A 26,198-nucleotide genomic window follows, 5' to 3' on the forward strand; every position below is an offset into this window, starting at 1 on the left:
CTTCAGTGCAAACCCACTGCATATGTAGCATCTATCTGGGCCCCTCTTGTCACCTGTTGGACTTGGGGTTAACAGGTTAACATCCAGTGCAGACAGGATGCTCATACTGTTAGCTGTGCAGTGAGTAATAAAGCTTTTGGTCTCTGACCCAGGAGACTCATGTGTTCTGTTTGGCAGGCAGAGGGAGAAGATTTGAAATAATCACCACAACAGATAGTAGATAGGGGGCTAACAAAATATGGATAGGAAGCTAACTAAAGGACTCTGGGAACAACATTATGGGCTCAAACTGTACAGCTGCATGATTTTATCCAGCAGCAATCAGGATTCCAGTTGTGTAATCAGTGAAGGTGTTTCTTTGGATTAATCAAGGACAAGGGAGTTTGGAATGTGAAATTTTTTTTCAAACTTTTGTAATATAATTAATGTATGCTAAACTGAATGTATTTAAAATATATAGTTTGACGAGAGGTGCCTGGCTGGCTCAGTCAGAAGAGCATGTGACTCTTGATATTGCAGTTATAAGTTCAAGCCCCACATTGGGTGTAGAGATTACTTAAAAAAATAAAATATTAAAAAAAATATATATAATTTGATGGATTTTGAAATGTATATGGCTGTGAAACCATTACCCCAGTCAAGATAATGAACGTTTGGATCACCCTGAAAGTTTCATCCTCCTCCTTTTTTCCATGCCTTCCCCAACCCATCCCGCACTGATTTGTTTTGTGTCATAATAAATTAGTTCTAGAATTCTACATACATGGAATCATACTGTATAACTTTTTTTTGGTCAGAATTCTTTTTTGTCAGTTGTTTAAAGTGCAAGAGTTATTATTTTTGTGGTTGTGTGTCTGACATATTTTTAAAAGAAAAAAATTTTGAACACTGTATTCCCTGAAGCCCATGAGATTAAAAAGTCAATGTGAGGAATTCAGAGCTTAGTAAATTCCTTCCTTTTGTTGTAAATGGCTATAGTTCTGATAATAGCAAAGACTCCACATGCAAATGCCATTTTAGATCTGAAAGTGACTTGAACATTAGAGTGCACCTGCTAATGTTGAAAACTTAAGGGAATATTTGTTATTGGATCTTAGCCTATTCAGTGTGATTTAGTTACTTGACTACACGAAAATAGAATTCTGCACAAAAGCACAGTGGGGAATTTTTTTCTTGAATGTGCCGGTTTAGTGTTCGGATGTCACGATTCCGGAGACTCTGAATTATTATTACTACTTATTTTGTTAGTTTTACTTACTTTATTCTTTCGCCCACCATCTTATAAAGAAGACTTTCTCCTTAATAGAAAGATTAGTGTGATTATTTAAACTTTATACCTGGAACACCTATAATTGCCTTAATTGAGTACTAGATTAGCAGGACACACTGCCTTAAAACTGTGGAAGCCTTTAATATCCTGTGAACAGTTGAGATGTTCTCATCAGCAGATGATCCTGGTTAAGCAGAGTAGTTAAGAGCCTCCAGGGCTGTGGAATTAGGCACCCTAATTCAAATCTTGACCCTACTACTTAATGGCTGTGTGACTTTAGATGTCACTTAACACCCATAAGCCTTACCTGCATCATTTCTGAAACGGAGATAATGATAGTACCTATGTTATGGGAGGCTTTTAAATATTAAATTAGATCTTATAAAATTTTTAGCACAATGCCTGACATATGGTAAATATTCAGTGTTAGCTCACTTAAGGTACTCTGGATAATGAATGGCTCTCTTATTTTAAACAGCATTCAGATTATTTAAAAAAAGAAAAAGCTTTGCATCTCTCTTTGATCTTGAAATAAAATTCAGACAGTAATATGTAGGTTATTACTTGTCACCTGCCTCACAGTTCAGATTTATCATGAACCAGTCAGTAGAGCGCGTGACTCTTGATCTTGGGCTTGTGAGTTCAAGCCTCATGTTGGGCGTAGCGCTTACTTTAAAAGTAAAAAAAAAAGCATGGAAAGAAACTTTTACTTCTTAAGCTAGGTTATTCCTGGAGAGGAATTTCCTAATGTTACCAGTAGAATATTGCAGTTTCCGAACTTGGTGTACTATTGCTGTTTCTGAGATGGAACCTTAAAGTTTCAGGCTCTGTGTATTTTCTTTTCTGCTTGTTGTTACACTGGGGCTGTCTTTAATAATGTTAAGGTGAGACTGCCAGTGTATTCATATTTCTGAAGAGTAACCTGTTTGAGTGTGACTGAATTGTGTGGATTTTCTTTACAATCCTATTTTTGACATGTCAGTTATTTGGGTAGTATTTTTAGTGAAGAAGCATTTTTTTTTTTAAAGATTTTATTTATTTGACAGAGACAATAAGAGAGGGAATACAAGGCAGGGGGAGTGGGAGAGAGAGAAGCAGGCTTTCTGCTGAGCTGGGAACCTGATGCAGGGCTCGACCCCAGAACCCTGGGATCATGACCTGAACTGAAGGCAGATACTTAACAACTGAGCCACCCAGGTGCCCCAGTGAAGAAACACTTTTAAGAATTCTACTAAACAGTGGGTTTTTTGAAAATATTTAATATGCTGATGCCTGTTACTCGATCTAAGGCAATTCTTTGGTACTATATCAGGAAGGTGAAAAATATATCCATATATGTGTAAAGATCCATTACAACATGTATTAAGAATTCATATAGGGAAATGCCAGCTTTGAAAGAGCAATGATAAGAAGGATGGGAACCTGTATTGTAAGACAGGGTTGGGGCCAAAATGTTTAAGGAAGCTTTAGGTTCACTTTATATTCATAATACAGTAAAACTCAAATTTTGGGGGGCACCTGGGTGGCTCAGTGGGTTAAACCTCTGCCTTTGGTTCAGGTCATGATTTCAGAGCCCTGGAATCAAAGCCCACATCCCCCCCATCGGGCTCTCTGATCAGCGGGGGCCTGCTTCCCCCTCCCCCTCTGCCTGCTTCTCTACTTGTGATCTTTCCCTCTGTCAAACAAATAAATAAAATCTGTTAAAAAAAAAAAAAGCCCTCAAAAATTTTTGAAGAAAAACATGTTCATATTCTACAAGAATAATTAAAACCAATTTTAAAAACACATATCACAGCTATCTACTGACCACACTTCTCTCAAAAAGAAACAAACTAGACCTCCATGGCTTCCTGATATAGTTTTTTGTTTCTCTTGTAATTTTGCTTAAGGTATTTTTTGGTATAATACTTTGCCCTTTCGACATAATTAAATATATTATTATTATTATTTTTTAATTTTTATTTATTTGACAGAGATCACAAGCAGGCAGAGAGGCAGGCAGAAAGAGAGAGAGAAAGAGGGAGGACAAAGCAGGTTCCCCGCTGAACAGACAGCCGGATGTGGGGCTCCATCCCAGCACCCTGGGATCATGACCTGAGCCGAAGGCAGAGGCTTTAACTAGTGAGCCACCCAGGCGCCCCAATTATTATTTGTTTTTCTTTATGGTTTTTGCTTTTTGTTTCTTACTTAAGAAGCCCTACCTTAACTCAGGTTCACAATGGTGTTCTTCTGAGTTTTCCTCCAGTAATTTTGATAGTTTTAAAATTTATATCTTTGGGGCGTCTGGTGGCTCGGTGAGTTAAGCATCCAGCTCTTGATTTCGACTCAGGTCATGGTCTCAGGGAGATGAGATTGAGTCCTGCTTTGGGCTCCATGCTGGGAATGGAGCCTGCTGAGGATTCTCTCTCTTCTCCTTCTGCACTGCCTTCCACTCCTGTTCACGATGCACTTGCACACACACTCTCAAAAAACCCAAAATTTATATCTCTAATGTACATAGAATTTATTTCTGTGTACTGTGTGAAGTGGGGATGTAATTTATTTTTCCAAGAGTACCAGTTGTTCAGACCGCATTTATTGAATAATTTGACTTTTCCTCACTCTTTTGAAAGTCTAGGATATACTAAACTTATATATACAATTTATGCTGTGTTCTTGAACCTGTGCTATGCAGTTTTAAATACTATAGCTTTAAAAGCCTGTGAGTCCTTACGAGAAATCCTGGCGGTCAGATGTGGTTTGGAGTCCAGATTTTTCCCCCTGATACCCAGTGGACATTATGTAGTATCCTGTAATCATATACATTGTTTTCTCAACAAGGTATGAATAATACCTATAAACAATAAAGTGACCTCATACCATATCAAGTCAGGTTTTGCTGCTAAAGGGGTTAAGAAGAAACAAGACTTACTTTTTTTTATGATTTTTGGATTGCAAGTAAAGGATCACGGACCTGTAATTTATCTTGCTATTTAGGGAACATCTTCCTTCTTTGTTCTTCTGTTGCAAATTGTTTAGATTATTCTTAGACCTGTACTCTTTTTTTTAAAATTTTAGAGTCAGCTTGTTGAGTTATTTGGAGAATCCTATAGAGATTTTTATTGGGATATGAAGTATTTCGTACTTGGACCTTTTTATTAGATTTATACCAACGTGTTTTTATGGTTTTGTTGCCATTGTGAGTGGGATTTTTCTTTTTAAATTGCATTTTCTAATTGTTATTACTAATGTGCAGGGAAAGTACTGATACTTATATGTTGATTTTGTATCTGACCGATTTGTAGATTTCTGTTAACTTAATAGTTATGATCTTGGCTTTTCATGTTAGAAAATTGTATGATCAAACATTGAATTTTATCTTTTCGTTGCTAGTATTTATGCCTCTTATTTCTTTTTCTTTCCACTTGCGTGGCATGGTTTTAGTATTCAGTTTTGAGACATACATGCAAAATACTGTTAAAAACAATGTTTACAGTAAAATGTGCTGTAATGCATGAATTTTGAATGCATAAATAAATAGATGATAGAAAGGGTGGGGTAATGAAAAGTTTCTGAGAGGCAAATGTTTATTATTGGGGGATATAATGTGTGATCTTTTCATTACAGATATGGTGTAAGGTATTTCTTCAAGACGGGACAGCCGAAGACGTGTTACTTCTGATTAGCCTTAAGCAGACTTAGAGCCATCAAAAACCTCACAGAATTTCATATTTTGCTTTCTGCTTTATACCTTTCTTGGCACCGAAGTTCATCTTGCAACCATGTATGGAAGTGCTCGCTCAGTTGGGAAGGTGGAACCGAGCAACCAGAGCCCTGGGCGTTCACCTAGGCTTCCACGTTCCCCTCGCTTGGGTCATCGTCGAACCAATAGTACAGGAGGGAGTTCTGGAAGCAGTGTTGGAGGTGGCAGTGGGAAAACCCTTTCAATGGAGAATATCCAGTCCTTAAATGCTGCCTATGCCACATCTGGCCCTATGTACCTAAGTGACCATGAAAATGTGGGTTCAGAAACACCTAAAAGCACCATGACACTTGGCCGTTCTGGGGGACGTCTGCCGTATGGTGTCAGGATGACTGCTATGGGCAGTAGCCCCAATATAGCTAGCAGTGGGGTTGCTAGTGACACCATAGCGTTTGGAGAGCATCACCTCCCTCCTGTGAGTATGGCATCCACTGTTCCTCATTCTCTTCGTCAGGCAAGAGATAATACAATCATGGATCTGCAGACGCAGCTGAAAGAAGTATTAAGGGAAAATGATCTCTTGCGGAAGGATGTGGAAGTAAAGGAAAGCAAATTAAGTTCTTCAATGAATAGCATCAAGACTTTCTGGAGCCCAGAGCTGAAGAAAGAACGAGCCCTGAGAAAAGATGAAGCTTCCAAAATCACTATTTGGAAGGAACAGTATAGAGTTGTGCAGGAGGAAAACCAGGTTAGTTTTATATGTGTATTTGTCTTTATTGACTGAATTCATGTAAGTGAAATGAGCTGTTCTCTTTCTTTCTTTGTTAGGTTTTCCTCTTCTTGGTTCATTTATCTTTCTTTTTCCTACTTACCAGAGTATTTTCTATCCGTCATTTCTTAACCTTCTCTGGATTTGATTCTGAACCCGTTTTTTTCTGGTTGCCATGTCTGCTTGCTCACTATTGTTGCTTGCTTTTTCCACTTGCATTTTCCTGCTTCTCTTTCTCTTCCTGTCTTTTCTTTAAACCTGTATTACCTTTCTCCGTTCTTTGGAGAGTATAATTTTTTTATCTGCTCTAAGATACATTATCAAAATTATTCAGGCTACGTATCTTAAGTGTGAGGTGTAGAAGTAAGACTTACCATAGTGCTCGCTTCGGCAGCCCATAGACTAATACTGAAATGATACAGAAGATTATCATAGTCCCTGTGCAAGGAATGACATATAGATTCGTGAAGTGTTCCATATTTTTGCTGGTTGAACTTGGCAATCAGGCATCATGCCCCTAGCACAATTTATGGGTCATGTAATTATCTGGCAGACTGGTGTGCTGAGACTCATTTCACCTGACTCGGAATCTATTCCTGGGCACTGCTCCCTGTGTGATGTTAAGTTAGTCATTGCTAGGCCTAGCTCATATTGTATTGGTCCATTTGTTTGTATGTAAAGTATCCAAATCTCCAAGGCCTGCAGAGTTTGGGGGAGGGGGCAGAGAAAAGAGAGGGAAGAGTTATATAAGTGTTAGTGGCTGCTGCACACCTGTGACATCTCACTAGTCTGCCAGGAAGACTTAAGAAGGCAAGAGGCTGTCCACAAAGAGAAAAGGAAAAAAGAAAGAAAGAAAAAGATTTACCATAATAGGTGTCAAAAAACCAGTCTTGAAAAAAACCAGAAAAACTACTGCAAGGCAAATCATTACGTTGATAGCACAGAATGAAAATTAGTTTTAAGAAGTGAATATTGATATAAATATTAAGTACCAACAATGGGAAGCAGTTTTTTTCTGTTGGCATTCATGAAAGTTTAACTTTAGGATGTTTATGTAGCTTTTTAAAAATAAAAAAAGTTTTTTTTTTCTTTAGTTCTTCAAATATAAGGTGTAAGAAATGCAGCTTGGTATGTATGGTTGGTGGCTTCTATAAAATAAGTGCGATAGCTAGGCATTTTAATTAGGGCTTTGCAGTTTGAGAGCTAAATGCTATCCTATTAGATATATGAAGCACTTTTTTTCTCTACTCCTCCAGGTTATAGTAGATGTTTTGCCAACACTGTCATGTCACATTGAGTGACATATGACTCCAAGGATGTGAACAAATTATATTTATGCTTCCATCAATTAAAATCTTAATCATACTTTTTGTTTGAGACTTTTAGAACTTTTCTTTAACTTGTGAGTTTGAATTATTTGCCTTCTTAAAAAATTCTACTACTCTTAAAGGAGAATTTTAAAGCAGCCATCTTATTGTTGATTTTATACTTCATTTTGGGGTTAGTTAATAAAAATTATGAAGAAAGTAATCAACTTATTTGGATTTCTTCAGTGTTCTTGAATGATGCTAAGAAAGAAGGAATTAGAAATGACCTGTCTTTGATGAAATAAATCTAAGATTTCTGTTGATGGTTTTACCATTCTATTACTAATACTTAGTTCAGGCATTCATATCTACTGTTTTGGTTATTTGAAGAAGAGTGCTAGTTACATTGTTTTGTATGTTAAAGCCCCAGACTTACCTTTTCAGTAATAAAAATAGCTTGTTCAGTCATAAAAATAATACTGAAAAAGATAAATATGAAATAGAAATTTATCCTAAATCCTCCCATCTCTGGTAACTTTGCTTTTCCACTGTTAACATTTTGTTGTTTCTCTGTAATGTACATCTCTGTACATACACACATAAAATTAATCCAAATGGAATATTATAGGTGTTACATTATGACCTTTCTTAGCCAACACATCTGCTGTATATTAAAGCCCCATGTGACTGAATCATTATTTTAATGCCTATATACTATTGTGTCTGTACTAATTAATTTAACATCACAGAGTTAAAAATCTTCAAATTTATTTGATAGTACAGTATGAACTAAAAACTAAACATTGGGGCACCTGGGTGGCTCATCAGTTAAGCATCTGTCTCTTGATTTTGGCTCAGGTTATGATCTAAGAGTTGTGAGTTTGAGCCCTGCGTTGGCCTCCATACTCAGTGAAGAGTCTGCTTAAGATTCTTTTCCCTCTCCCCCTGCTTCTCCTCTCTTTCTCTCTCAAATAAATAAATCTTAACAAAACAAAACAAAAAAGGGGCTCCTAGGTGGCTTGGTCTCGTCAGTTAAGTGGCTGCCTTCGGCTCAGGTTGTGATCCTGGGATCCTGGGATTGAGCCCCGCGTCGGGCTCCCTACTCAGTGGGGAACCTGCTGCTTCTTCTCCCCCTCCCTGCTTGTGTCCCTCTCTCACTGTCTCTCTCTCTGTCAAATAAATAAAATATAAAAAAAAAAAAAACCCACCAAAAACTAAACCTTTAATTCGTTTAAATCAGAGATTTTAAAAGAATTAGAATTTATAGGGGCGCCTGGGTGGCTCAGTGGGTTAAAGCCTCTGCCTTTGGCTCAGGTCACGATCCCAGGGTCCTGGGATCGAGCCCTGCGTCGGGGGCTCTCTGCTTAGTGGGGAGCCTGCTTCCTCCTTTCTCTCTCTGCCTGCCTCTCAGCCTACTTGTAATCTGTCTGTCAAATAAATAAATTAAATCTTAAAAAATTAGAAATTATAATTTTCTCTTTTCCCAGATATAACCTCAAACTACTTTGCATCTAAGTTTTTAACTAACGATTAAATGTAATTTGTCATTACACAAAATCTGAATGTTTTATTAGTATGCTTAAATCTTACGTCTCTTAAGTCTCTTATCGACCCAGCCTTTTTTTTTTTTTTTTTTAAGAAAAGAGGAAATAGCCTTTAAAAAGTATTCCTTAGGAAGTTTCTTGAGTTTGAATCTTTAAGACTTTAAAAACAAAAATGTGAAAAGAAAGAGAAGAATTAAAATAGACCCCAGTGTTACATCTTAAAAGTAAGGACAAGTTTCCTAAATGTTAGTTCTGATACACTTACTTATTTAAAATACAGATTTCCAGGCCTTTTGCTTCATAAATATCTCTGGAGATGGAGTCCAGGAGCCTGTATGTATGTATGTATTTATTTATTTATTTAAAGATTTTATTTATTTATCAGAGAGAGAGGGGGAGAGAGCGAGCACAGGCAGACAGAATGGCAGGCAGAGGTAGAGGTAGAAGCAGGCTCCCTGCTGAGCAAGGAGCCCGATGTGGGACTCGATCTCAGGACGCTGGAATCATGACCTGAGCCGAAGGCAGCTGCTTACCAACTGAGCCACCCAGGCATCCCAGGAGCCTGTATTTAAACAAGCTTCTCTGGTAGTTCCGAGATAAACTAATTTTGGAATCTTTAGAATGTCGTACATCTAATTCTTAAACTAGTTTGTTGCTCATCTGCCATAGGGAATTCATGAATGTTTTCTTGTCACCTTTGAGCTTAATTGTGACAGAAGGGAAAATAAACAAGGGACCATTGGCTAAGTGTTTCTCAACCTTTTTTTTCTGCCTACTGCATTTCAGAGTAGCGACAGACTCCTGTACATAATGATCATTAACTGTGACAGTGACCTTTAGTAGAAGGAGTGTGTGTAGAGAAAAAAGTGTTTAAGATCTTAGATAGGGTTATTTAAAAAACACTCTGGTGATTTGATGTCTCCTCACCTTGAGAATCATTGATGTACAAGATAAGATATTTAGATGACATATGACAGTAGAAAGGGGAAATATGTTGTCTTCAGTTCACATTTATGTTCATGGAAGGTGAAGTACAACACCAAAAGTTTATCATTCCTAAATATGAAATAATAGTCGATACATTCTGAAAGTTTTTACAGTTTGGTGTTGAATTGTAAATATCAAGAGAGAAAAAAGGAGTTTGCTTTGTTTAATCTTTTTTTTTTTTTTAAAGATTTTATTTATTCATTTGAGAGAGAGACAGTGAGAGAGAGAGCTTGAGCGAGGAGAAGGTCAGAGGGAGAAGCAGACTCCCCGTGGAGCTGGGAGCCCGATGCGGGACTCGATCCCGGGATTCCGGGATCATGACCTGAGCCGAAGGCAGTCGTTCAACCAACTGAGCCACCCAGGCGTCCCTCTTTTTTTTTTTTTTTTTAAGATTTTTTCTTAATTTATTTATCAGAGAGAGAGAGAGAGGGAGAGAGAGCGAGCACAGGCAGAGGCAGAGGAAGAAGCAGGCTCCCAGTCCAGCAAGGAGCCCTATGTGGGACTCGATTCCAGGATGCTGGGATCATGACCTGAGCCAAAGGCAGCTGCTTAACCAACTGAGCCACCCAGGCGTCCCTGCTTTGTTTAATCTTATGGTAAGGTACTAGTGTAGCATGGGTCTTAAAAACTATCTGTATTTCAAGAGTAGGTATTAGGTTTTTTAATTTGTAAAAATCAGATTAATAAATTTGGAGTATGTACTGAGAGTGTTTCAGTGTTCAAATATGAGGTACTTTGTATGTATTTAGATAGTTAAGCATCATAGTGTATCATACTTGAATATTATTCAATCTCAAATATATATATATATTTTTTAAGATTTTATTTATTTATTTGACAGAGAGAAATCACAAGTAGACAGAGAGGCAGGCAGAGAGAGAGAGAGGGAAGCAGGCTCCCTGCTGAGCAGAGAGCCTGATGCGGGACTCGATCCCAGGACCCTGAGATCATGACCTGAGCCGAAGGCAGCGGCTTAACCCACTGAGCCACCCAGGCGCCCTCAAATATATTGTTAATAAGAATCAGTTTACTTAGGTTTACCTGAAAAGTGGTTGAACTGTAACTTATTATAAATATTGTGTAAAAATTACACATTAATAAACAATTCCCTTTTAAGTTTCTACCTTTCAAGAGTATATTGACAGTATATGTGTATATAAATGTAATGTGTATCAGTATAGGTGTATGTATAATTTAAAGTGGATTTTGGTAGAAGTGGAATTGAGATTACTAGATTTATCCTTGAATTAGCTAGCCTCCAGTATACCTTTCTGATGATGCTGAAAATAGGCCTTTCACCAAGATGGTTTTTATCATCAAGCAACTTGGAAATGCCTATTTTAACAAGGGAAAAAAATTATTGGTATATGTCTTTATTTTCAAATAATCGAGGCTGCTAATTATGTCTATACTTTGAAAGCTGTGTGGATAAAAAGCAATGACAATATTCTTTGTAGTTACTAAACTACATTCAAAAGTAAGGTATTTGAATCTTCTGCAGAGTGTAGGGGGAACTCAGCACTTCAGTCCAGTGGAAGTGAAACAGTCCACAGGACTATGATGCCAAAAAAACCATATGCACTGAAGGAGGGTGAACACAGCCTTATCTAGATTCCACCCCTTGCCCTAATTAAGCAGCAGTGCTGGCAGGAATATATTCTTCCTGCACCCACTATAATTACCACACAATAATAAAATTGTATAACTTTAGTCCAAAAAGCAAAGGGTGCAATTTTAAAGTAAAGTGAAACACTGCAATGAGATATAGAGAACTGAGAATGCTAATTAATAGATTATAGTGAGCCAACAGTGGGCCCTAATTAAACTCTGCATTCATTATACCCTCCAGAGCCCTCAGAGGTCAGATATTTTCCACTTTACAAAGAAGATTGGTTTAATAGGATTTACAGTAATTAAACAAATTTCCCCATTCCAATTTGAGACTGGGGATTTAGATGCATTCTAAATGTTTGATCTGATTGGGCCACAGAGGTTTGTTGTAGAATCTATCAAATGTAAAAACACATTTGCTTAGAATTGCCTAATATGTGTGGTTCATTATTACAGAGTTCTTTTAGGAAATTGTTTCTAAAATAAATACCCAGCTGTTTTTATGTCTCATACCCCTTTTGTTGTTTCAAATACTGGTGGTTGGAGAGATGGAACAATACATGTTTTAACAGGAAAGACCTTTTCTTTTTCTTAAGTTGAGAGTGAAGAAGGATTTTAGTGTGTGTTTGCTGAAGAATAAAAGTCCAGGTATGAGCTTGGTTGAATTGCAAAGCTAAGGCTTTCAATGATTTCTCTTTTATTTTATTCTAACCAAGATTTAACAAATTATCATCATATTTTTTTTATATTATGCCTTCATAATATTTTTATATGTTGAACTTAGTTGGAAGCTTAATTTTAAAAATAACTGTTTTAAAGCAATCATTGGGATTTTGTGTGGTCAAAGTACATTTAGTTCAACAGCTCAGTATGGTGAGTGAGTTTAATGTTTTATGTATTTTTTTTTGTTTTTGGAGTCTGATTTTATTTAGGATTTGATTTTTTGGTTTTTATTTTATTTGTTTAAGGATCAAGAGAATTTCCGAGTTCAGAAATACAAAAAGATAAACTTTGTTCTTTGTTCTGTTGGCACACGGGTGGCTGTTAACATTTTTACAGTTTTAGGTTGTATCTTCATTTGTGAAAGCTATTATAAGCTTTTTCATGATGTTGCTAATTGTTTCACTTTCATTTAAGTTGATCTTGAGATCTGGAATCTGTGTCTTGGACTATTTAACTTTTTGATAATTCTTTTTTTAACATAGAGATGAGTTATGAATGATAAAGCACACTATGGTGGATAAATCGGTGTTCTAATTTATTTTTCAGATAGATGTGATCTTTTTAGGTGTTTCAGAAATGAGACGTGTTAAGGAACTATGCAGAATGAGCCGAGAATATTAAATCAGATGTAAAGTAGATATGTTCCTTTTGGGAAGTTAACAGTCATTTTGAGAAGCAAAATTTGTTCATGTTTGGCTTCTACAAATTTAAGCTACCTCTCCATTGGATCTTGTCACATAGGAAGGTAAAATAGGTAGGTATGAGAAATTGGCTGCTTGCAGATTTAAGTATGCTTTACCTGGAATATAGTGGAATGCTGTAAAAAATCCAGTAAAAAATTGTACAGGGGCGCCTGGGTGGCTCAGTGGGTTAAGCCGCTGCCTTCGGCTCGGGTCATGATCTCAGGGTCCTGGGATCGAGTCCCGCGTCGGGCTCTCTGCTCAGCGGGGAGCCTGCTTCCTTCTCTCTCTCTCTCTCTGCCTGCCTCTCAGTGTACTTGTGATTTCTCTCTGTCAAATAAATAAATAAAATCTTTAAAAAAAAATGTACAAATATCTGACAGGCCTTATTTGCGAGGAAATAAGAATTTGCCAGAGTATTGCAGCTTTTCCCCTTCTCTCCCCTTCTTGCATTTCACAGTGCAGTCTATTGTCTGATTTCATCTCAATGACAGAATAATTTTTAGGAATTTGCTAATTTATAGCAGCTTTATAGATAGTAGCTTAAATATGAGTTGGGAAACCCACTATTTTATTGTGTAAGGGAAGCCAGAAAATGAACTTAGTTTTTAGTTATATTAAGGGGTGACAGAGTTCCATTTTACTTTTTAAAATCATACTGCTTCTAGAACTTGACATCATATTATAGGTGCCCTGTTTGCCCAGGAAGGGGCCTCTTTGAAAGCATGCTTTATAAGAAGTGGTTGCGGGAACTAAAGAAGAGGAGACTTGTGACATTTTAGTTATAATGTGTGTATTTAATGGGCAGCCATATAGAAGAAAGTTTTTTTCTCTTTTCGTGGGGGGTGAGGGAAGGCCAACACTAGAAAAATGAGTGCAGATAATAGGGGTATGGATTTTGGCTCCATGGGGGAATATACTGCCATTTTCTAACAAAGGTATATTTTTCTGATGGAAGAGTCAGTTTCAGAAAATGATGTTTGGCCATCACTAGAATTGGTTACAGGGAGGCCAGAATGCCTCTGACAATGGTGTGGGTGTTCTAATGTCTTTCAGCTTTTGAGAATGTCGGAAGTGGTGGTGAGTAAAGTGGTACTTTGTAGAGAACCATTTGGGGAGTTGTCCTCTTCATCCTTCCACCTCTTTTTCTCCTCCCCGTCCCTTGCTTCCTCCCTCTCTTCCTTCTTGACAGCTTTATTGAGATATAATTCATCCTTTAAAAGTGTGTAATTTTTTTTTTCTTAATCTGGATTTTATTTGAAGAAGAATTTGAAGAAAGTAATAGGAAGTTGCCCTAGGGATTTCTTGAGCAAGGAAATGAGTGACATAACATTAAATACTATTTAAGAGCAGCTTTTGTTGCTGTCAGCAGAATGGATTGAAGCACAGAAGGTGGGGAAAAGCAATTGATTTTGTGGCAGAAGGCCTGGATTAATGTGGGTAGTAGGAATCGAGAGGAAGGTACACAATCATGAGATACTTTCAAAGAAATATTTGGATATAGACTGTGATGAACCATGGTATTGAGATAGGGGAAATGTTTGGCTATTGAGGGAAAGTGGATAGAGATTAGAAAGTGGAACTAGAAAGCATAAGCATTTAGAAATAAGGGACTAATGACTGTGACCTGAGGTACATGTACGTAGACATTATTACATATGTGCTTGTGAGTGTTGGAAAATTTACTGCCCTGGTTATTTCAGTATCCCAAGCTACAGGTCTCTGCTTATGGGAGTAAGGAGTGGAGAGGCAGAGAGAAACCATTAAATGGTGTATCTTTGATAGGTATTTTCTCACCGAGCTATTTATGTGTTTCAGTCTTCTTTGTTGTGCATTTCTTTGAATGCAGACAGCTTGAGAGAATCTCTAATCTCTAAATTAAAAAAGGGTAATAATGGTTTATGTTCCTGTGATAAATGGACTTCTTTGATAATAGATGTCTTTTAGTTAGCAAGTTCACCGAAGATCATGTACGTTTGTGTGATGAATTTGGAGTGAATTTGTCAAAAACAGAAATATTGCAGAAAATGTGCTTTCAGGAGGAAGTGATTAACTTTGTATTGGAAGTGTTCTGTTCTTTCCTTATGGACAAGATTAGAAATGCTTTATTGAACTGTATTTTTCTTTTTCTGTGCTGCCATATGTATCTCTGAAAATAATTTTCTTCCTGGAATTGGGAAGTTTTTAGCAGAGATCTGTTCCTTTAATTTTTTCATATTATTAGCAATAATGCTTATTGAAACTACCTCCTTTTCTATTTGTTCTGGCAATCTTTCCTACCTGATAGGCTCATGGTAAGTTCTGTTATGTTTTGACAATTGGTGGAGAATATGGGATTGAAATGATACCTTTCTAGCTTAATTTCATCTGTGGAGACCTTGTGAACTGAGAAGGTGAGAAACAGTTCAACTTTGATGTGCACACTGTACCATCCTTCAACAGCAATTGGTGGCTTATGTACTTTCAGAGTTTGTGATATGCAGAGACCTGTTGCTTTGAAATCACTCTGGGATAACTCTTCCGGGATGTATGAGCCCTCAGGCACCTGTATGATCCCTTTAACAGCAAGTCTCAAATGTTTTGGCCTCAGGAGGTTGTACACTTGTAAAAATTATTGAGCCCCAAGCAGCTTTTGCTTATGTGGACTTCATCAATATTTGCTATATTAGAGACTAAAATAGAAATTTAAAACAGTTTATTAACATTTAAAAGTAATAAACACATTAAATGTTAACAAAAATAATATTTTTAATGGAAACTAGTTTTGCAAGTCTCATGTCTGACTTAATAGAAGACAGCTGATTGTCAGAACTACTGCTTCCAATGATCTATTGCATTTTTAAATTTTGGTTGAAGTATTTGAAGGAAATTAGGCCTCACATAAATATGTGGTTGGAAAAAGCAGAACTGTTTTAAAAGCCTTTTTAGGGGGCACCTGGATGTCTCAGTTGACTGAGCATCTGACTCTTGATTTCAGTTCAGGTCATGATCCCAGGGTTGTGAGGTAGAGCCCTGCTTCAGGCTCCACGCTGAGTGGGGAGTCTGCTTGAGATTCTCTCTCTCTCCCCCTCTGCCCCTCCCCCTGCTCTCATGTGTTCTCTCTCTCTCTAAAATAAATAAATAAATAAAATCTTTTTTTAAAGACTTTTTTTAGATAATCATGGATATTTTGAAACGACACAAAAATTTATTTTTTGACACTTTACTGATGTCTTATATGCCCTAAAACTCGTTGATTTTTAGTGTAAATGCAGTTCAGTGACTTAACTTTTGTTTTTGTAGTAAATTTGCTGAGGTGTGCAACCATAACCATAATCGAGTTTTAGAGTATTTTCATCAAGTGGTAGTTGCACTGTGGAATCTGAATTATCAATGAATTTTCCATAATTTGTTATGTTAAAATGAATTTGTCCGTCTTGTACCTTGAGTAGATCTTGTAAAATGTAGAGAATATACAGGAATACATATACTTTCTCCAACATTTGTAACATTGCATTTGGAAGGTATTGGTTCATTTGAGTTATGCAGATCTTCCAAATGTTGCCATATTTCATTAGACAAATAAAAAATTTGCATTCATTAGTATTAATTCCTAGCTCATTAGAAAAGTCTTTTTCAGTTTTGGTAGGCTATAATCTCACCAGATGGGAGATACAGGTTTTCCAGAATTCTGATTTTTGCATGAAAATTCAAGTTTTATCACCAGCAAGAAATATTATTGTCCATTATTGTCTTTGAAGTGACATGTTTGTTTTGTTAATTTTTGAGAAAAATTGTCATATATGAGACAATAATTATAGGTTGTCAGTTCAGTCTTTAAGGTGTTGAGGTAACCATTATATTTCAATATGCAGCAAAAGTGTTTTAAGCCTCTTTGAAGATGTTACTTGAGCAAAGAGAGACCTGAGTGATGTGACTGGGATAAAATATTCCAGGCAGAAGAAACTAACTGTCCAAAGGCCTTAGGATCTTTTGATTCTAATAAGAGGTTGCCAGTAAGGGTCTTAACTAGATTATTCTTTAGCTAATAATGTTCCTCTTCTGTCAGTTCAGTGTTGTAATAAGATGGCCCAGTTTGTGACCTCAACAAGGCTTTTGGTTCTTTGCCATGGTTTAGGAAGGTACACTATTTCTTCAATAATAGTGAGTAATGGGAAAAGATTGGCTAAAACCTTATAGGCCACAATATAGCCCAGGCAATATTAAATAAAAGGAGAAAGTGTCACTGTTCTAGAAAGCCAAAAAAAGCACTTTTTAGAAAAAAATTATTTATTTATTTATTTATTTATTTACTGACTGACAGAGAACACTAGTTGGGGGAGGGGCAGTGGTAGAGGGAGAATCTCAAGCGGACTCTGTGGTGTGCATAGAGCCTGAGGTGGGGCTCAGTCTCATGACCCTGAGATCATGATCTGAGCTGAAATCCAGAATTGGATGCTCAATCAACTGAGCTACCCAGGCACCCAAAAACTACTTCTTCAAAGTTTTGGAGGGAGTTTATCCATGCATATTGAATAAAAAATTCTGCTTTGAGATCTGTCAATAATGTTTTTTGGTTTTACATTCACAGATAATAACTGATTAGAGATGTCACCCTTTTCCTGACAAGCTATGAAAGTGTTCATCTGTTACTAATTGCTAGTTTTAATATTTATTATTATTTATTTATTTATTTTAAAAAAGATTTTATTTATTTATTTGACAGACAGAGATCACAAGTAGGCCGAGAGGCAGGCAGAGAGAGAAAGGAGGAAGCAGGCTCCCCACTGAGCAGAGAGCCCGATTCGGGGCTCGATCCCAGGACCATGGGATCATGACCTGAGCCGAAGGCAGGTGCTTTAACCCACTGAGCCACCCAGGCGCCCCTATTATTTATTTTTGATTTAACAAATACTGAGTACCTTCTTTTTATCCTTAAATTTTTCTTGGTGAACTGCCCTAAGTAAAAATAAAGCTGAAAGCAATGTGAAAACTTCACAAGATAATGACTTGTTTTCATGAGTTTTTAGATTCCTGAATTCACATTAAACTTAATTTTAGTGATTTAGAGGATGTATACAAAGAATACATACATTTTCTCTTGGATTTTTTGAATATTGTCTTATTTTGTAGAGTAGAATGGATTTAAAGATAATAGACTTCTAGATATATGTAGTAACCTTTAGAAGAAGCATCAGTGATAGTAAGAACTACAAAGTGAAAAAGGCCAAAAGAACCAGTGCTTTTTTTCTTGTTTGTTGATAGCATGTATTTCTGTCCTTAGAGTTTCGCTAGGAGGCTCTTAAATAGCCAGTAGTTACAGTCGGATAACCAGAAAGTATTCTCCTTATTGAGTGTTTTGTGGTAAGGATTCCTTTTTGTCTCATCAATTACCCAGCTTTTTCTGTGAAGAAATTAAAAAAGGGAAAGGATATATTGATTTATTTTTGGTTGGAATGGTGTTCACACTAATACTAATTTTGTTCTCCCACTCTCTGGAAGCTATTTAATATAATCATATCCATAGCCCTAAAAGGAGGGCCCAAACTCTTCAAGAATCACTGTATACTTTAAAAATTATCCTTTTTTTTTTTTTTTTTAAGCCAGCAAAAGGTGGACTTATTTGGGAATAGCAGAAAATTGCAATCTGGGACTGGCAAGCTATAGATAAGTCCCCCAAATTATTATGTCATTAGCAGTGCTTGAACATTATAATTCATTGCCTTGAAAAAGAAGAGAACAAGTCATCTAGAATTTCTTGACATTTGGAATCTATATTACCATTACTTAACTATTAGAAAGCATTGTAAAATTCTGAAAGAGAGTTTAGTTTTAAAGACTAAGAATATGACAGGCAATGCATAGTAAGCCACTCTCTACTCATACTCTCTAGTGGACTCTTCACTGAGTCCACTTTATTTACTAGAGAGTATGAGTAGAGGGATGATGACCTGAGCGGAAGGCAGGCGCTTAACTGGCTGAGCCACCCAGGCGCCTCTTTTAAAAGTATTTTTTTATACAGTTACATCCTGTGTGTTTGCATTATATAAACTTATTGGCAACCAAGGGTGAAGACTGTTGGGTTGAAAATCTGAAAAGTTGGAAGAATATATTCAGAAAACTTTTTTTTTTTTAAGATTTTATTTATTTATTTGACACCGCAAGAGAGAGATCACAAGTAGGCAGAGATGCAGGTGGTGGGGGAGTGCAGAAGCAGGCTCCCTGCTGAGCAGAGAGCCCTGATGTGGGGCTTGATCCCAGGACCCTGAGATCATGACCTGAGCCAAAGGCAGAGACTTAGCGCATGGAGCCACCCAGGCGCCCCCAGAAAAAAACATTCTTAATTTTGATTATCTTTCATAGATTTGATAACCTGTATACTAAGGAACTTAAACTTGCCACATGGCTCTTTTTCATGCGAATAGGAACTTAGAATAGATGCCAGATTCTTAGGAGAGAAACATACTTTAATGACTATTTCCAATCTTTCCTGTAATTTCCTGGGGGTATATTTCTTGTTTCTCTATGAAAGCATGTTACCCTTGGTACAGAGTGTTTTGTTTTTGTTTTTGTTTTTAATTAACAAATAATGTGTTATTTGTCCCAGGGTTACAGGTCTGTGAATCATCAGTCTTACACATTTCACAGCACTCACCATAGCACATACCCTCCCTAATATCCATAACCACCCTATTCCTCCACCCCTCCCCCCCGCCCCGACCCCAAGCAACCCTTAGTTTGTTTAGTGAGCTTAAGAGTGTACAGAGCATTTTTTAATAGATGAAGCAGATAAAAGAGAATCTGTTCAAGTGATGGCAGATAAATTCTTGATTTCCTCTTAGTATTTCTGATGATACGAATTTTCAAGATGAGGTATGTTGGTTCTGATTTATTGGAAAGTTGTGCTAACATTGGCTGCTAGAATAGCTTGGAGGCAGAAGGTATTTTTTGGATTTAGGTTAGAGAGGGCTTAGGGTTGCTAAATATCCTGCAATGCTTAGAATGGCCGTGCGTATTTATTAGTTCCCCCACACTCCATGATTTTCAGATGTCTTGGCCAGAAATTTGTGTAGGTGAACTGCCTATTTATAAGATCCTAAGTACATAAATATGCATAAATGGATTAGAATTTTTTGAATGGCTTCAATATATGCTGAATTTTCTAGCAGTGGGAGTACTGTTTAAGTTGATGGAAGATTGTATATTTTTGGAACCTTACCTAGAGTTTTTCTTACTGGAAAATCACTTTAACAGCAGCATTGCCTTGTTGAGTATAGCCGCTTTTTCAGCCTCTTTTTGGGAGTACATGTGTCTTTGGGTGTAGCTGTGCCACAGCATTTACACACACATGCACATATTTAGCATTTACATATTAGCACACATTTTATTATAAAATCCCTTTTTTTCATAGAGCATTACATTAGTGCTTTTTTATTATATGTGAGGATGTGCTTATTATCTATACACTTCACTTCAGAATAGTAAAGGCCACATTACAAAATATTATAAAAAGGGGAGGGGTGGTTTTGGGTCTGATGAGCTTGAGAATCACTGGTGTAGTGGACACTGAATTTTAAAAAGGGAGGTTTGTGCGTTTTTGTTTTGGTCCTGGTCTTGCTAATCAGTGACTAGGTGTGTGAGACCACAGGCACGTTGTTCAATCTTTTTGGACCCAGGTTTTTCATCTGTAAAATCGAGAGAGTTGGACAAGGTGGTCTCTAGAGATTCCTTCTTCTAGGATGATCTGATTTTAGTTTTGTCTGCTACTCTTTTTTTCTTTTTTTTTTCTAAAGATTTTATTTACTTACTTGACAGGGAGATCGAAGTAGGCATAGAAGCAGGCAGATAGAGAGAGGGAAGCAGGCTCCCTGCTCAGCAGAGAGCCTGACATGGGGCTCAGTCCCAGGACCCTGAGATCATGATTGAATCTGAAGGCAGAGGCTTAACCCACTGAGCCACCCAGGCGCCCCTTGTCTGCTATTCTAGTGCCATTCTCAAGTAGTTTTTTCACCTTGATTATAATGCCCTAATTCAAGACTGATTCATATAACCAAGATAGTACTTCTGGGAATAAGAAATACTTGACTTTCTTTCCAAGGTAGGCAGCATAAAATCCATGCTTCTATATAAAGAGCAAGAGAGTGTTCATGTGAGTTTCATCAGTTGTCAAGTGGAGAAGATGCTGTTATGTTTGTTGTGATAGTAAATGAAATTAAAGGAGATATTACAAGTATAATAATAAAAGTGTAAAACTATGGACAAACCTACGTGACATAATCGACATGTACTACAATAGAGGTTAATTGAATAAGTCAGATATTTTATAAATACAAATAATATTGTATAACATTTTTTGAAGTATGTAATGTACCTTAGAGTCTCCTCTGAGAAGAGAAATAGTAGGATGGGATCTATATGGGTTTCCTGGAAAGTGGGTCACAATGGATAATAAGTTTCATTTGGATAACTAATCACTACTAGTGTAGCCTTAATAGTCCTCAAGGAGTTACCAGGAACCTTGAGTAGGGTAATTAGCTCTCAGAATTTTCAGTTACAGTCGTATCCATTATTTAACATTTTTATTTCCACAATGACTCATCCTGAATTATAGAGTGCTTTCCCAAAAGGAATGTAATATTGCTGGAAATAATTTTTTTCTCTGCTCTATTTTCTTTCTGCGGCAAGGAGTTCCTGGCTGGTTAGCTGGACCCAAAACTCCCTGCAAATAAACTATGTGCCTTTGTGTGAAGGACACTTAACCTTCACAACACAGTGGAGATTTTTTAAAAAAAGGGCAACACAGAATGCTTATATTTATTCATTATGTTTATTTTATTTTACCTTTTTAAAAAATTTTTATCTTTTTAAAAAGATTTTATTTATTTATTTGAGAGAGTGCACATGCCTGCACTCAGGCAGGGGGAGCTGCAGAGAGAGAGGGAGAAGCAGGCTCCTCGTGAGCAGGGATCCTGATGTGGGGCTCCATCCCAGGACTCTGGGATCACGACCTGAGCTGAAGGCAGACGCTTAACCGACTGAGGGACCCAGGCGCCCCCATTATGTTTATTTAAAGCTATTAATTTCTGTGCCGTGTGGGTTTTTTTTTTAGCTGAAATTTTACATAAATATATGTTACTAAAAAGGATGCTTTGCTCACATTACTTATTTGACTGACTTCAAAAATGTAGCATTACAGTGTTTTGCAAGGCATTAGGAGTCATTAGTGTGGTTGGAGGGTAGGGCAGTGGTGAAGGTTGATTTTTGACTTGTAGTTCACTTTATTTGGGAAGTTGCTGTTTTTTGTTTTTAATTTTTATTTAAATGTAATGCAAATAAAACTGCTGTGCATTCTTTAGAGGGAATTGAATTTGCCCGAGTGTTCAGTTGTTTTTGAATTTTTGCACGTATGTGGTTTCTGCCTGCTATGTTGTTGAGTGTTGGTGGTTTTTCTTCCTCTTACCCATTCCATTCATAATTTGACACTAATAAGTTTGAAAAAATGTTTATTACAAGAATTAGCTGGAATTAAAACCTAAAACTTGACTCTACCAAGGTTAAGGTGGCATGTTACAGCCCTTGACAGCTCCTGCCACCTCTTTTTCTCGTGACAGATGGCTTCCCCTCCTGATTATAATCCACTGCTGATTTTTTTTTCAAAGAATGAATACCATGTGTTCTCCATTTTGGCTGTGATTGTCTTCTGCCCACTCATTGGCTTCAGAGGAACTTGAAATTGGATGTACTTGCTGCTGGCATTTGTGGCAGGAAGTGGATACAACTGTGACTCTCTTTGCCAGGTGTTCATTTATTAGAAGAATTGTAGCTTCCTAAAATTAAACATTATGTCTTTGTCATACCAAGTGTAAGTGGAAAAAAAGAGTGAAGTGAATTTTATTACTTTTTTTAGAATATACTTTTTACTTGATGATACATAGTAAATATTTTTTGGTGGCATGTTTATTACAAAATAGGCTTTTAAACCTGAATTTCACATACTCAAAAGTATATGATGTATTAGATTGCAGTGTGTACAAGATACTGAATAGATTTAATTTTACTGAGTATAGTAAATATAATCTTGAAAGGGATTTATATCAGAGAGACCCCAAAAACAATTGAAATTGCTTGTGATGTATGGTATTGAACTTTGAACCTATATTTGAATATACTTTGTGGTACAAATGGGCACTAGTATCTGTTCATAGTTTACCGCTCAATATCTTTCTTGTCCATTGGTGGATATAAATGATACCAGCATAGGCACTGAGGAAAATTATAAGTCTAAATCTGAGCTAGTTTAATTCTCTAAAAATTCTGTTCATATTTGGAGGTATGGTGTTTGGCTTTAAAAACACTTTCTAGGTCAGAGTAAACAAATACAGGATATTTCTTGACAAAAAAGAACTCTAAACAAATATTTGCATATTACCCTCATTAGTGTCGGAATTTGAATTTCTGTCCTCAGAAGTCACTGTTCTCTCAAGAGTCCCCTGTATTTGGCTAAGTGAATCTAGTGCAGTAATGGCGAAAAGTATTGCCCACCCATGGCAGACAGCCTCTAAATGTATCATGTTAATCTTTCCAGCTGAATCTAGCTTAGTGGTTCTCAATCTTGGTTGCATGCTGGCATAATTTGAGGAACTTTAAAAAAAAAGTGCCTTGTCTTACCCTCACCTCCAGAGATTCTGATTTAACTGGGGCTAGAATGTGGCCTTCATATGGAGATTTTTAAAAGCTCACTGGATAATTCCAATGTTTGGTTAAGGTTGAGAACCTCTGGTTACTACTAATGGATAAAACTTGGTAGAACTGAAAGCTATTTTTTCAATTCTCTGCCTAGTTAGGTTGTTTATAAACAGGGAGTGGTCTACAAACATTTAAAAACAAATTTCAATTTGAATGGATACAGAGAATGTTTATCCTTGGGGATTGAGAGTACAAATATAGCCTGGGGGTGATTAATTTGTGCTGGTATCCTGTGACATTTTAAAAGAATTAGCTTCACTGGGTAGCTGGAAAGGGGGAAAGGTGTGGAAGAAGAGGTGGACATGTTGGAGTGGGATACTCAGGGCAGGGGACTCTTGTAAGGAAGATGAGAAAGGTGAAAGGAAGGGAGTAAAGTCAGAATGAGCTTCTGGAGACTTGTAAAAAGGGGGATGAACTGGGAAGTCAGGAATGGATCTAAGTTCTGTAGTAGAAACGACTTCTGCTCACCAGGTGGGTGTGGCTGGGGCTCACCCTTCTGAGAGACCAGGATGTGATGGTAATGAAGTGAATGGAATGAGAGGGCTTCCTTTTACATCCAACTTGTTCTCTGCCCAGTGGCAAAAAAGCTGAAGGACCTCTTATTAGAGCATTTCTCAAGCTTTAGTGAATAAGAATCACTTTTACATTTATGGGTGCTACTTCCAACCTTCATGGTTTAGGACTGCTGGGGTAGGCCTCAGAATCTGTGTTTTTAATAAACACCTTGGTCAAAGTTAGTTAAACCTTTTTTGATTGCCTACCGTCTTTGCAGTGTTTGCCTTATTTCTCGTACCATTCTTCATTTAATTTTTTAAAAAAATTGACTCACTTTTAGAAAATGGAATCTTATTTATTAGGAAATCCTTACTGACACACATGGAAAACATATCACTTGGAATTAACAAAAAACCGTAAAAGAAAATACATAGCTATTTTAAAAAGTTTCTTATATGTATGTTATCATTGAAGATAACCTTGAATGTAATTTTGAATATCTGCCTACTGATTCTCATACAAGTAGTTTTTCTCATCATACTTGGAAATATATCAAATAGAGACAACTATCATTTAGACTGAGTGGTTTTCAGCTCTGGTTGCACACTGCAGTTGCCTAGGGTGCTTTTAAGATACTTTTGGCCAGTCCCCATGCCCAGAAAATGTGATTTAATTGGTTTGGGAGAGGAGCTGGGCATCAGTATTTTAAAAACATTCTCTTAGGTAATCTAATCGTAATGTATATTATAGGCTGGGAATTTAGAGATTTTTAAAAAAATACAGTGTAAGTAGACTAAAAAGCATACCATTCATGAGTGCTAAATGAATATATTTGGGTAGAATTAGAAATTAGAAAGAGTGGCCATGTAGGGGTCTGTAAGGAAGGAGGTGAAAGCAGGTGAATTAAAGCACCAACACTCTTTATCCTCATTATCTCCTCTGCCTCAACCCCCTTCTCTTGTCTTCTGTTTTTGATGAATGGTAAGATTTTTTAATCTAGTCAGATGGTCCTCAGACTTGTGTAAATCAGAATACATGGGGAGGGTTTGTTAAAGCACAAATTGTTGGGCCCTAGCCTCACAGTTTCTGATTGAGTAGGCCTGGGGTGGGACCCAAGAATTTGTACCAGCAGTTTCCCAGGTGATGTTATGCCACTGGTCCATCTGGGCTAGAAACCTAGAACATTAGACGTACATTTATTTTTTTCTCTATATATCCAGAAAAGTTAAAAAATGGTAAACATAAACCCATGTTTCTGCTACCTAGAATTAGCAAGTGTTAATGGTGTGTGGAGAAATACTCATTATGAATTAATGTTCCCTTCTTGGTCATTATAGGCAGTCGGTATCTTATTTCGCACTTTTGAGTACAAGGAATAAAATAAAGGCATCTTTTCTGGATTCAAGATCAGTGCTCTTTAGGTTAAACTGTATTTTTCTATTTAAATAGTTCCTTTCTGGGTCACCTGGGTGGCTCAGTGGGTTAAAGCCTCTGCCTTCGGCTCAGGTCATGATCTCAGAGTCCTGGGATCAAGCCCCACATCGGGCTGTGCTCAGCAGGAAGCCTGCTTCCCCGTCTCTCTCTGCCTGCTTGCGATCTCTGTCAAATAAATAAATAAAATCTTAAAAAAAAATAGTTCCGTTCTTCAAATAGTTCACAGAATTAATAAGCTGTATTTATTTGTGTGTCTAGAAACTGGGGAGGAGAAAGGGTAAGCTGTTAAATGTAGGGTGGTATAAACAGTGTGACAGTGTTGTGAAAACATAGGAAGTCAGAATCTGAAGGAATAACTGTATCATTTATTCAGTTCTAAAACAGCATGTTCTCCCTATGGGTAACTGACATTCTGCACAAACATACAAGTTAAGGGGAAAGAATATTGATGGGTATTATTTAATAAACAGTGAATTCATAATCAGTGCCAATGACTTGATTCTGCAACAGTTAAGGTAGTTTTGATTGTTTAGCTTTTTGTCATGTTTTAAATAAATATATTTTAAAGATGATGTTTATTATTTGACAGAGACAGCAAGAGCAGGAACACGAGCAGGGGTGTGTGGGAATGGAAAAGCAGGCTTCCTGCTGAGCAGGGAGCCTGATGTGGGGGCTTGATCCTAGGACCCTGGGATCATGACCTGAGCCAAAGGCAGACGCTTAATGACTGAGCCACCCTGGTGCTCTGTCATGCTTTAAATAGATGCTTCATTTTGGTACAGATCTCTCTTGCCAAGTTAGTTTTGTGAGATAGCCATGATGCTGTTTTTATATTCTTCTGAAGGACATTATTAATCACCTCTGTGTATCTTTTTCTTAATCTTGGAGCAAATGTCAGGATTCCCTGAACTTGCCAGCCTCTGAATTTTCCTGATGATTTTTAAAATTTAAATTTAAAATTTTTTAGAGGG

At 37.0% G+C, this 26,198-nt stretch overlaps 1 protein-coding gene across 21 annotated transcripts in view; it reads left to right on the forward strand.

The window, feature by feature from the left end:
- Positions 1-26,198, forward strand: part of ERC1 (ELKS/RAB6-interacting/CAST family member 1) — a 550,222-nt gene that overhangs the window by 36,684 nt on the left and 487,340 nt on the right. For all 21 annotated transcript variants that reach the window (XR_014313630.1, XR_014313631.1, XR_014313632.1 and 18 more), the window contains exon 2: positions 4,877-5,700. Coding sequence is in view for 15 of the 21 variants with exons in the window: in XM_082738040.1 (XP_082594166.1) it covers positions 5,032-5,700 (669 nt within the window). In the remaining 6 variants the exon portion in view is untranslated. The remainder of the gene's footprint in view (positions 1-4,876; positions 5,701-26,198) is intronic.

This window comes from Mustela nivalis, assembly GCF_964662115.1.
Source record: "Mustela nivalis genome assembly, chromosome: 7".
Lineage (NCBI taxonomy): Eukaryota > Metazoa > Chordata > Mammalia > Carnivora > Mustelidae > Mustela > Mustela nivalis.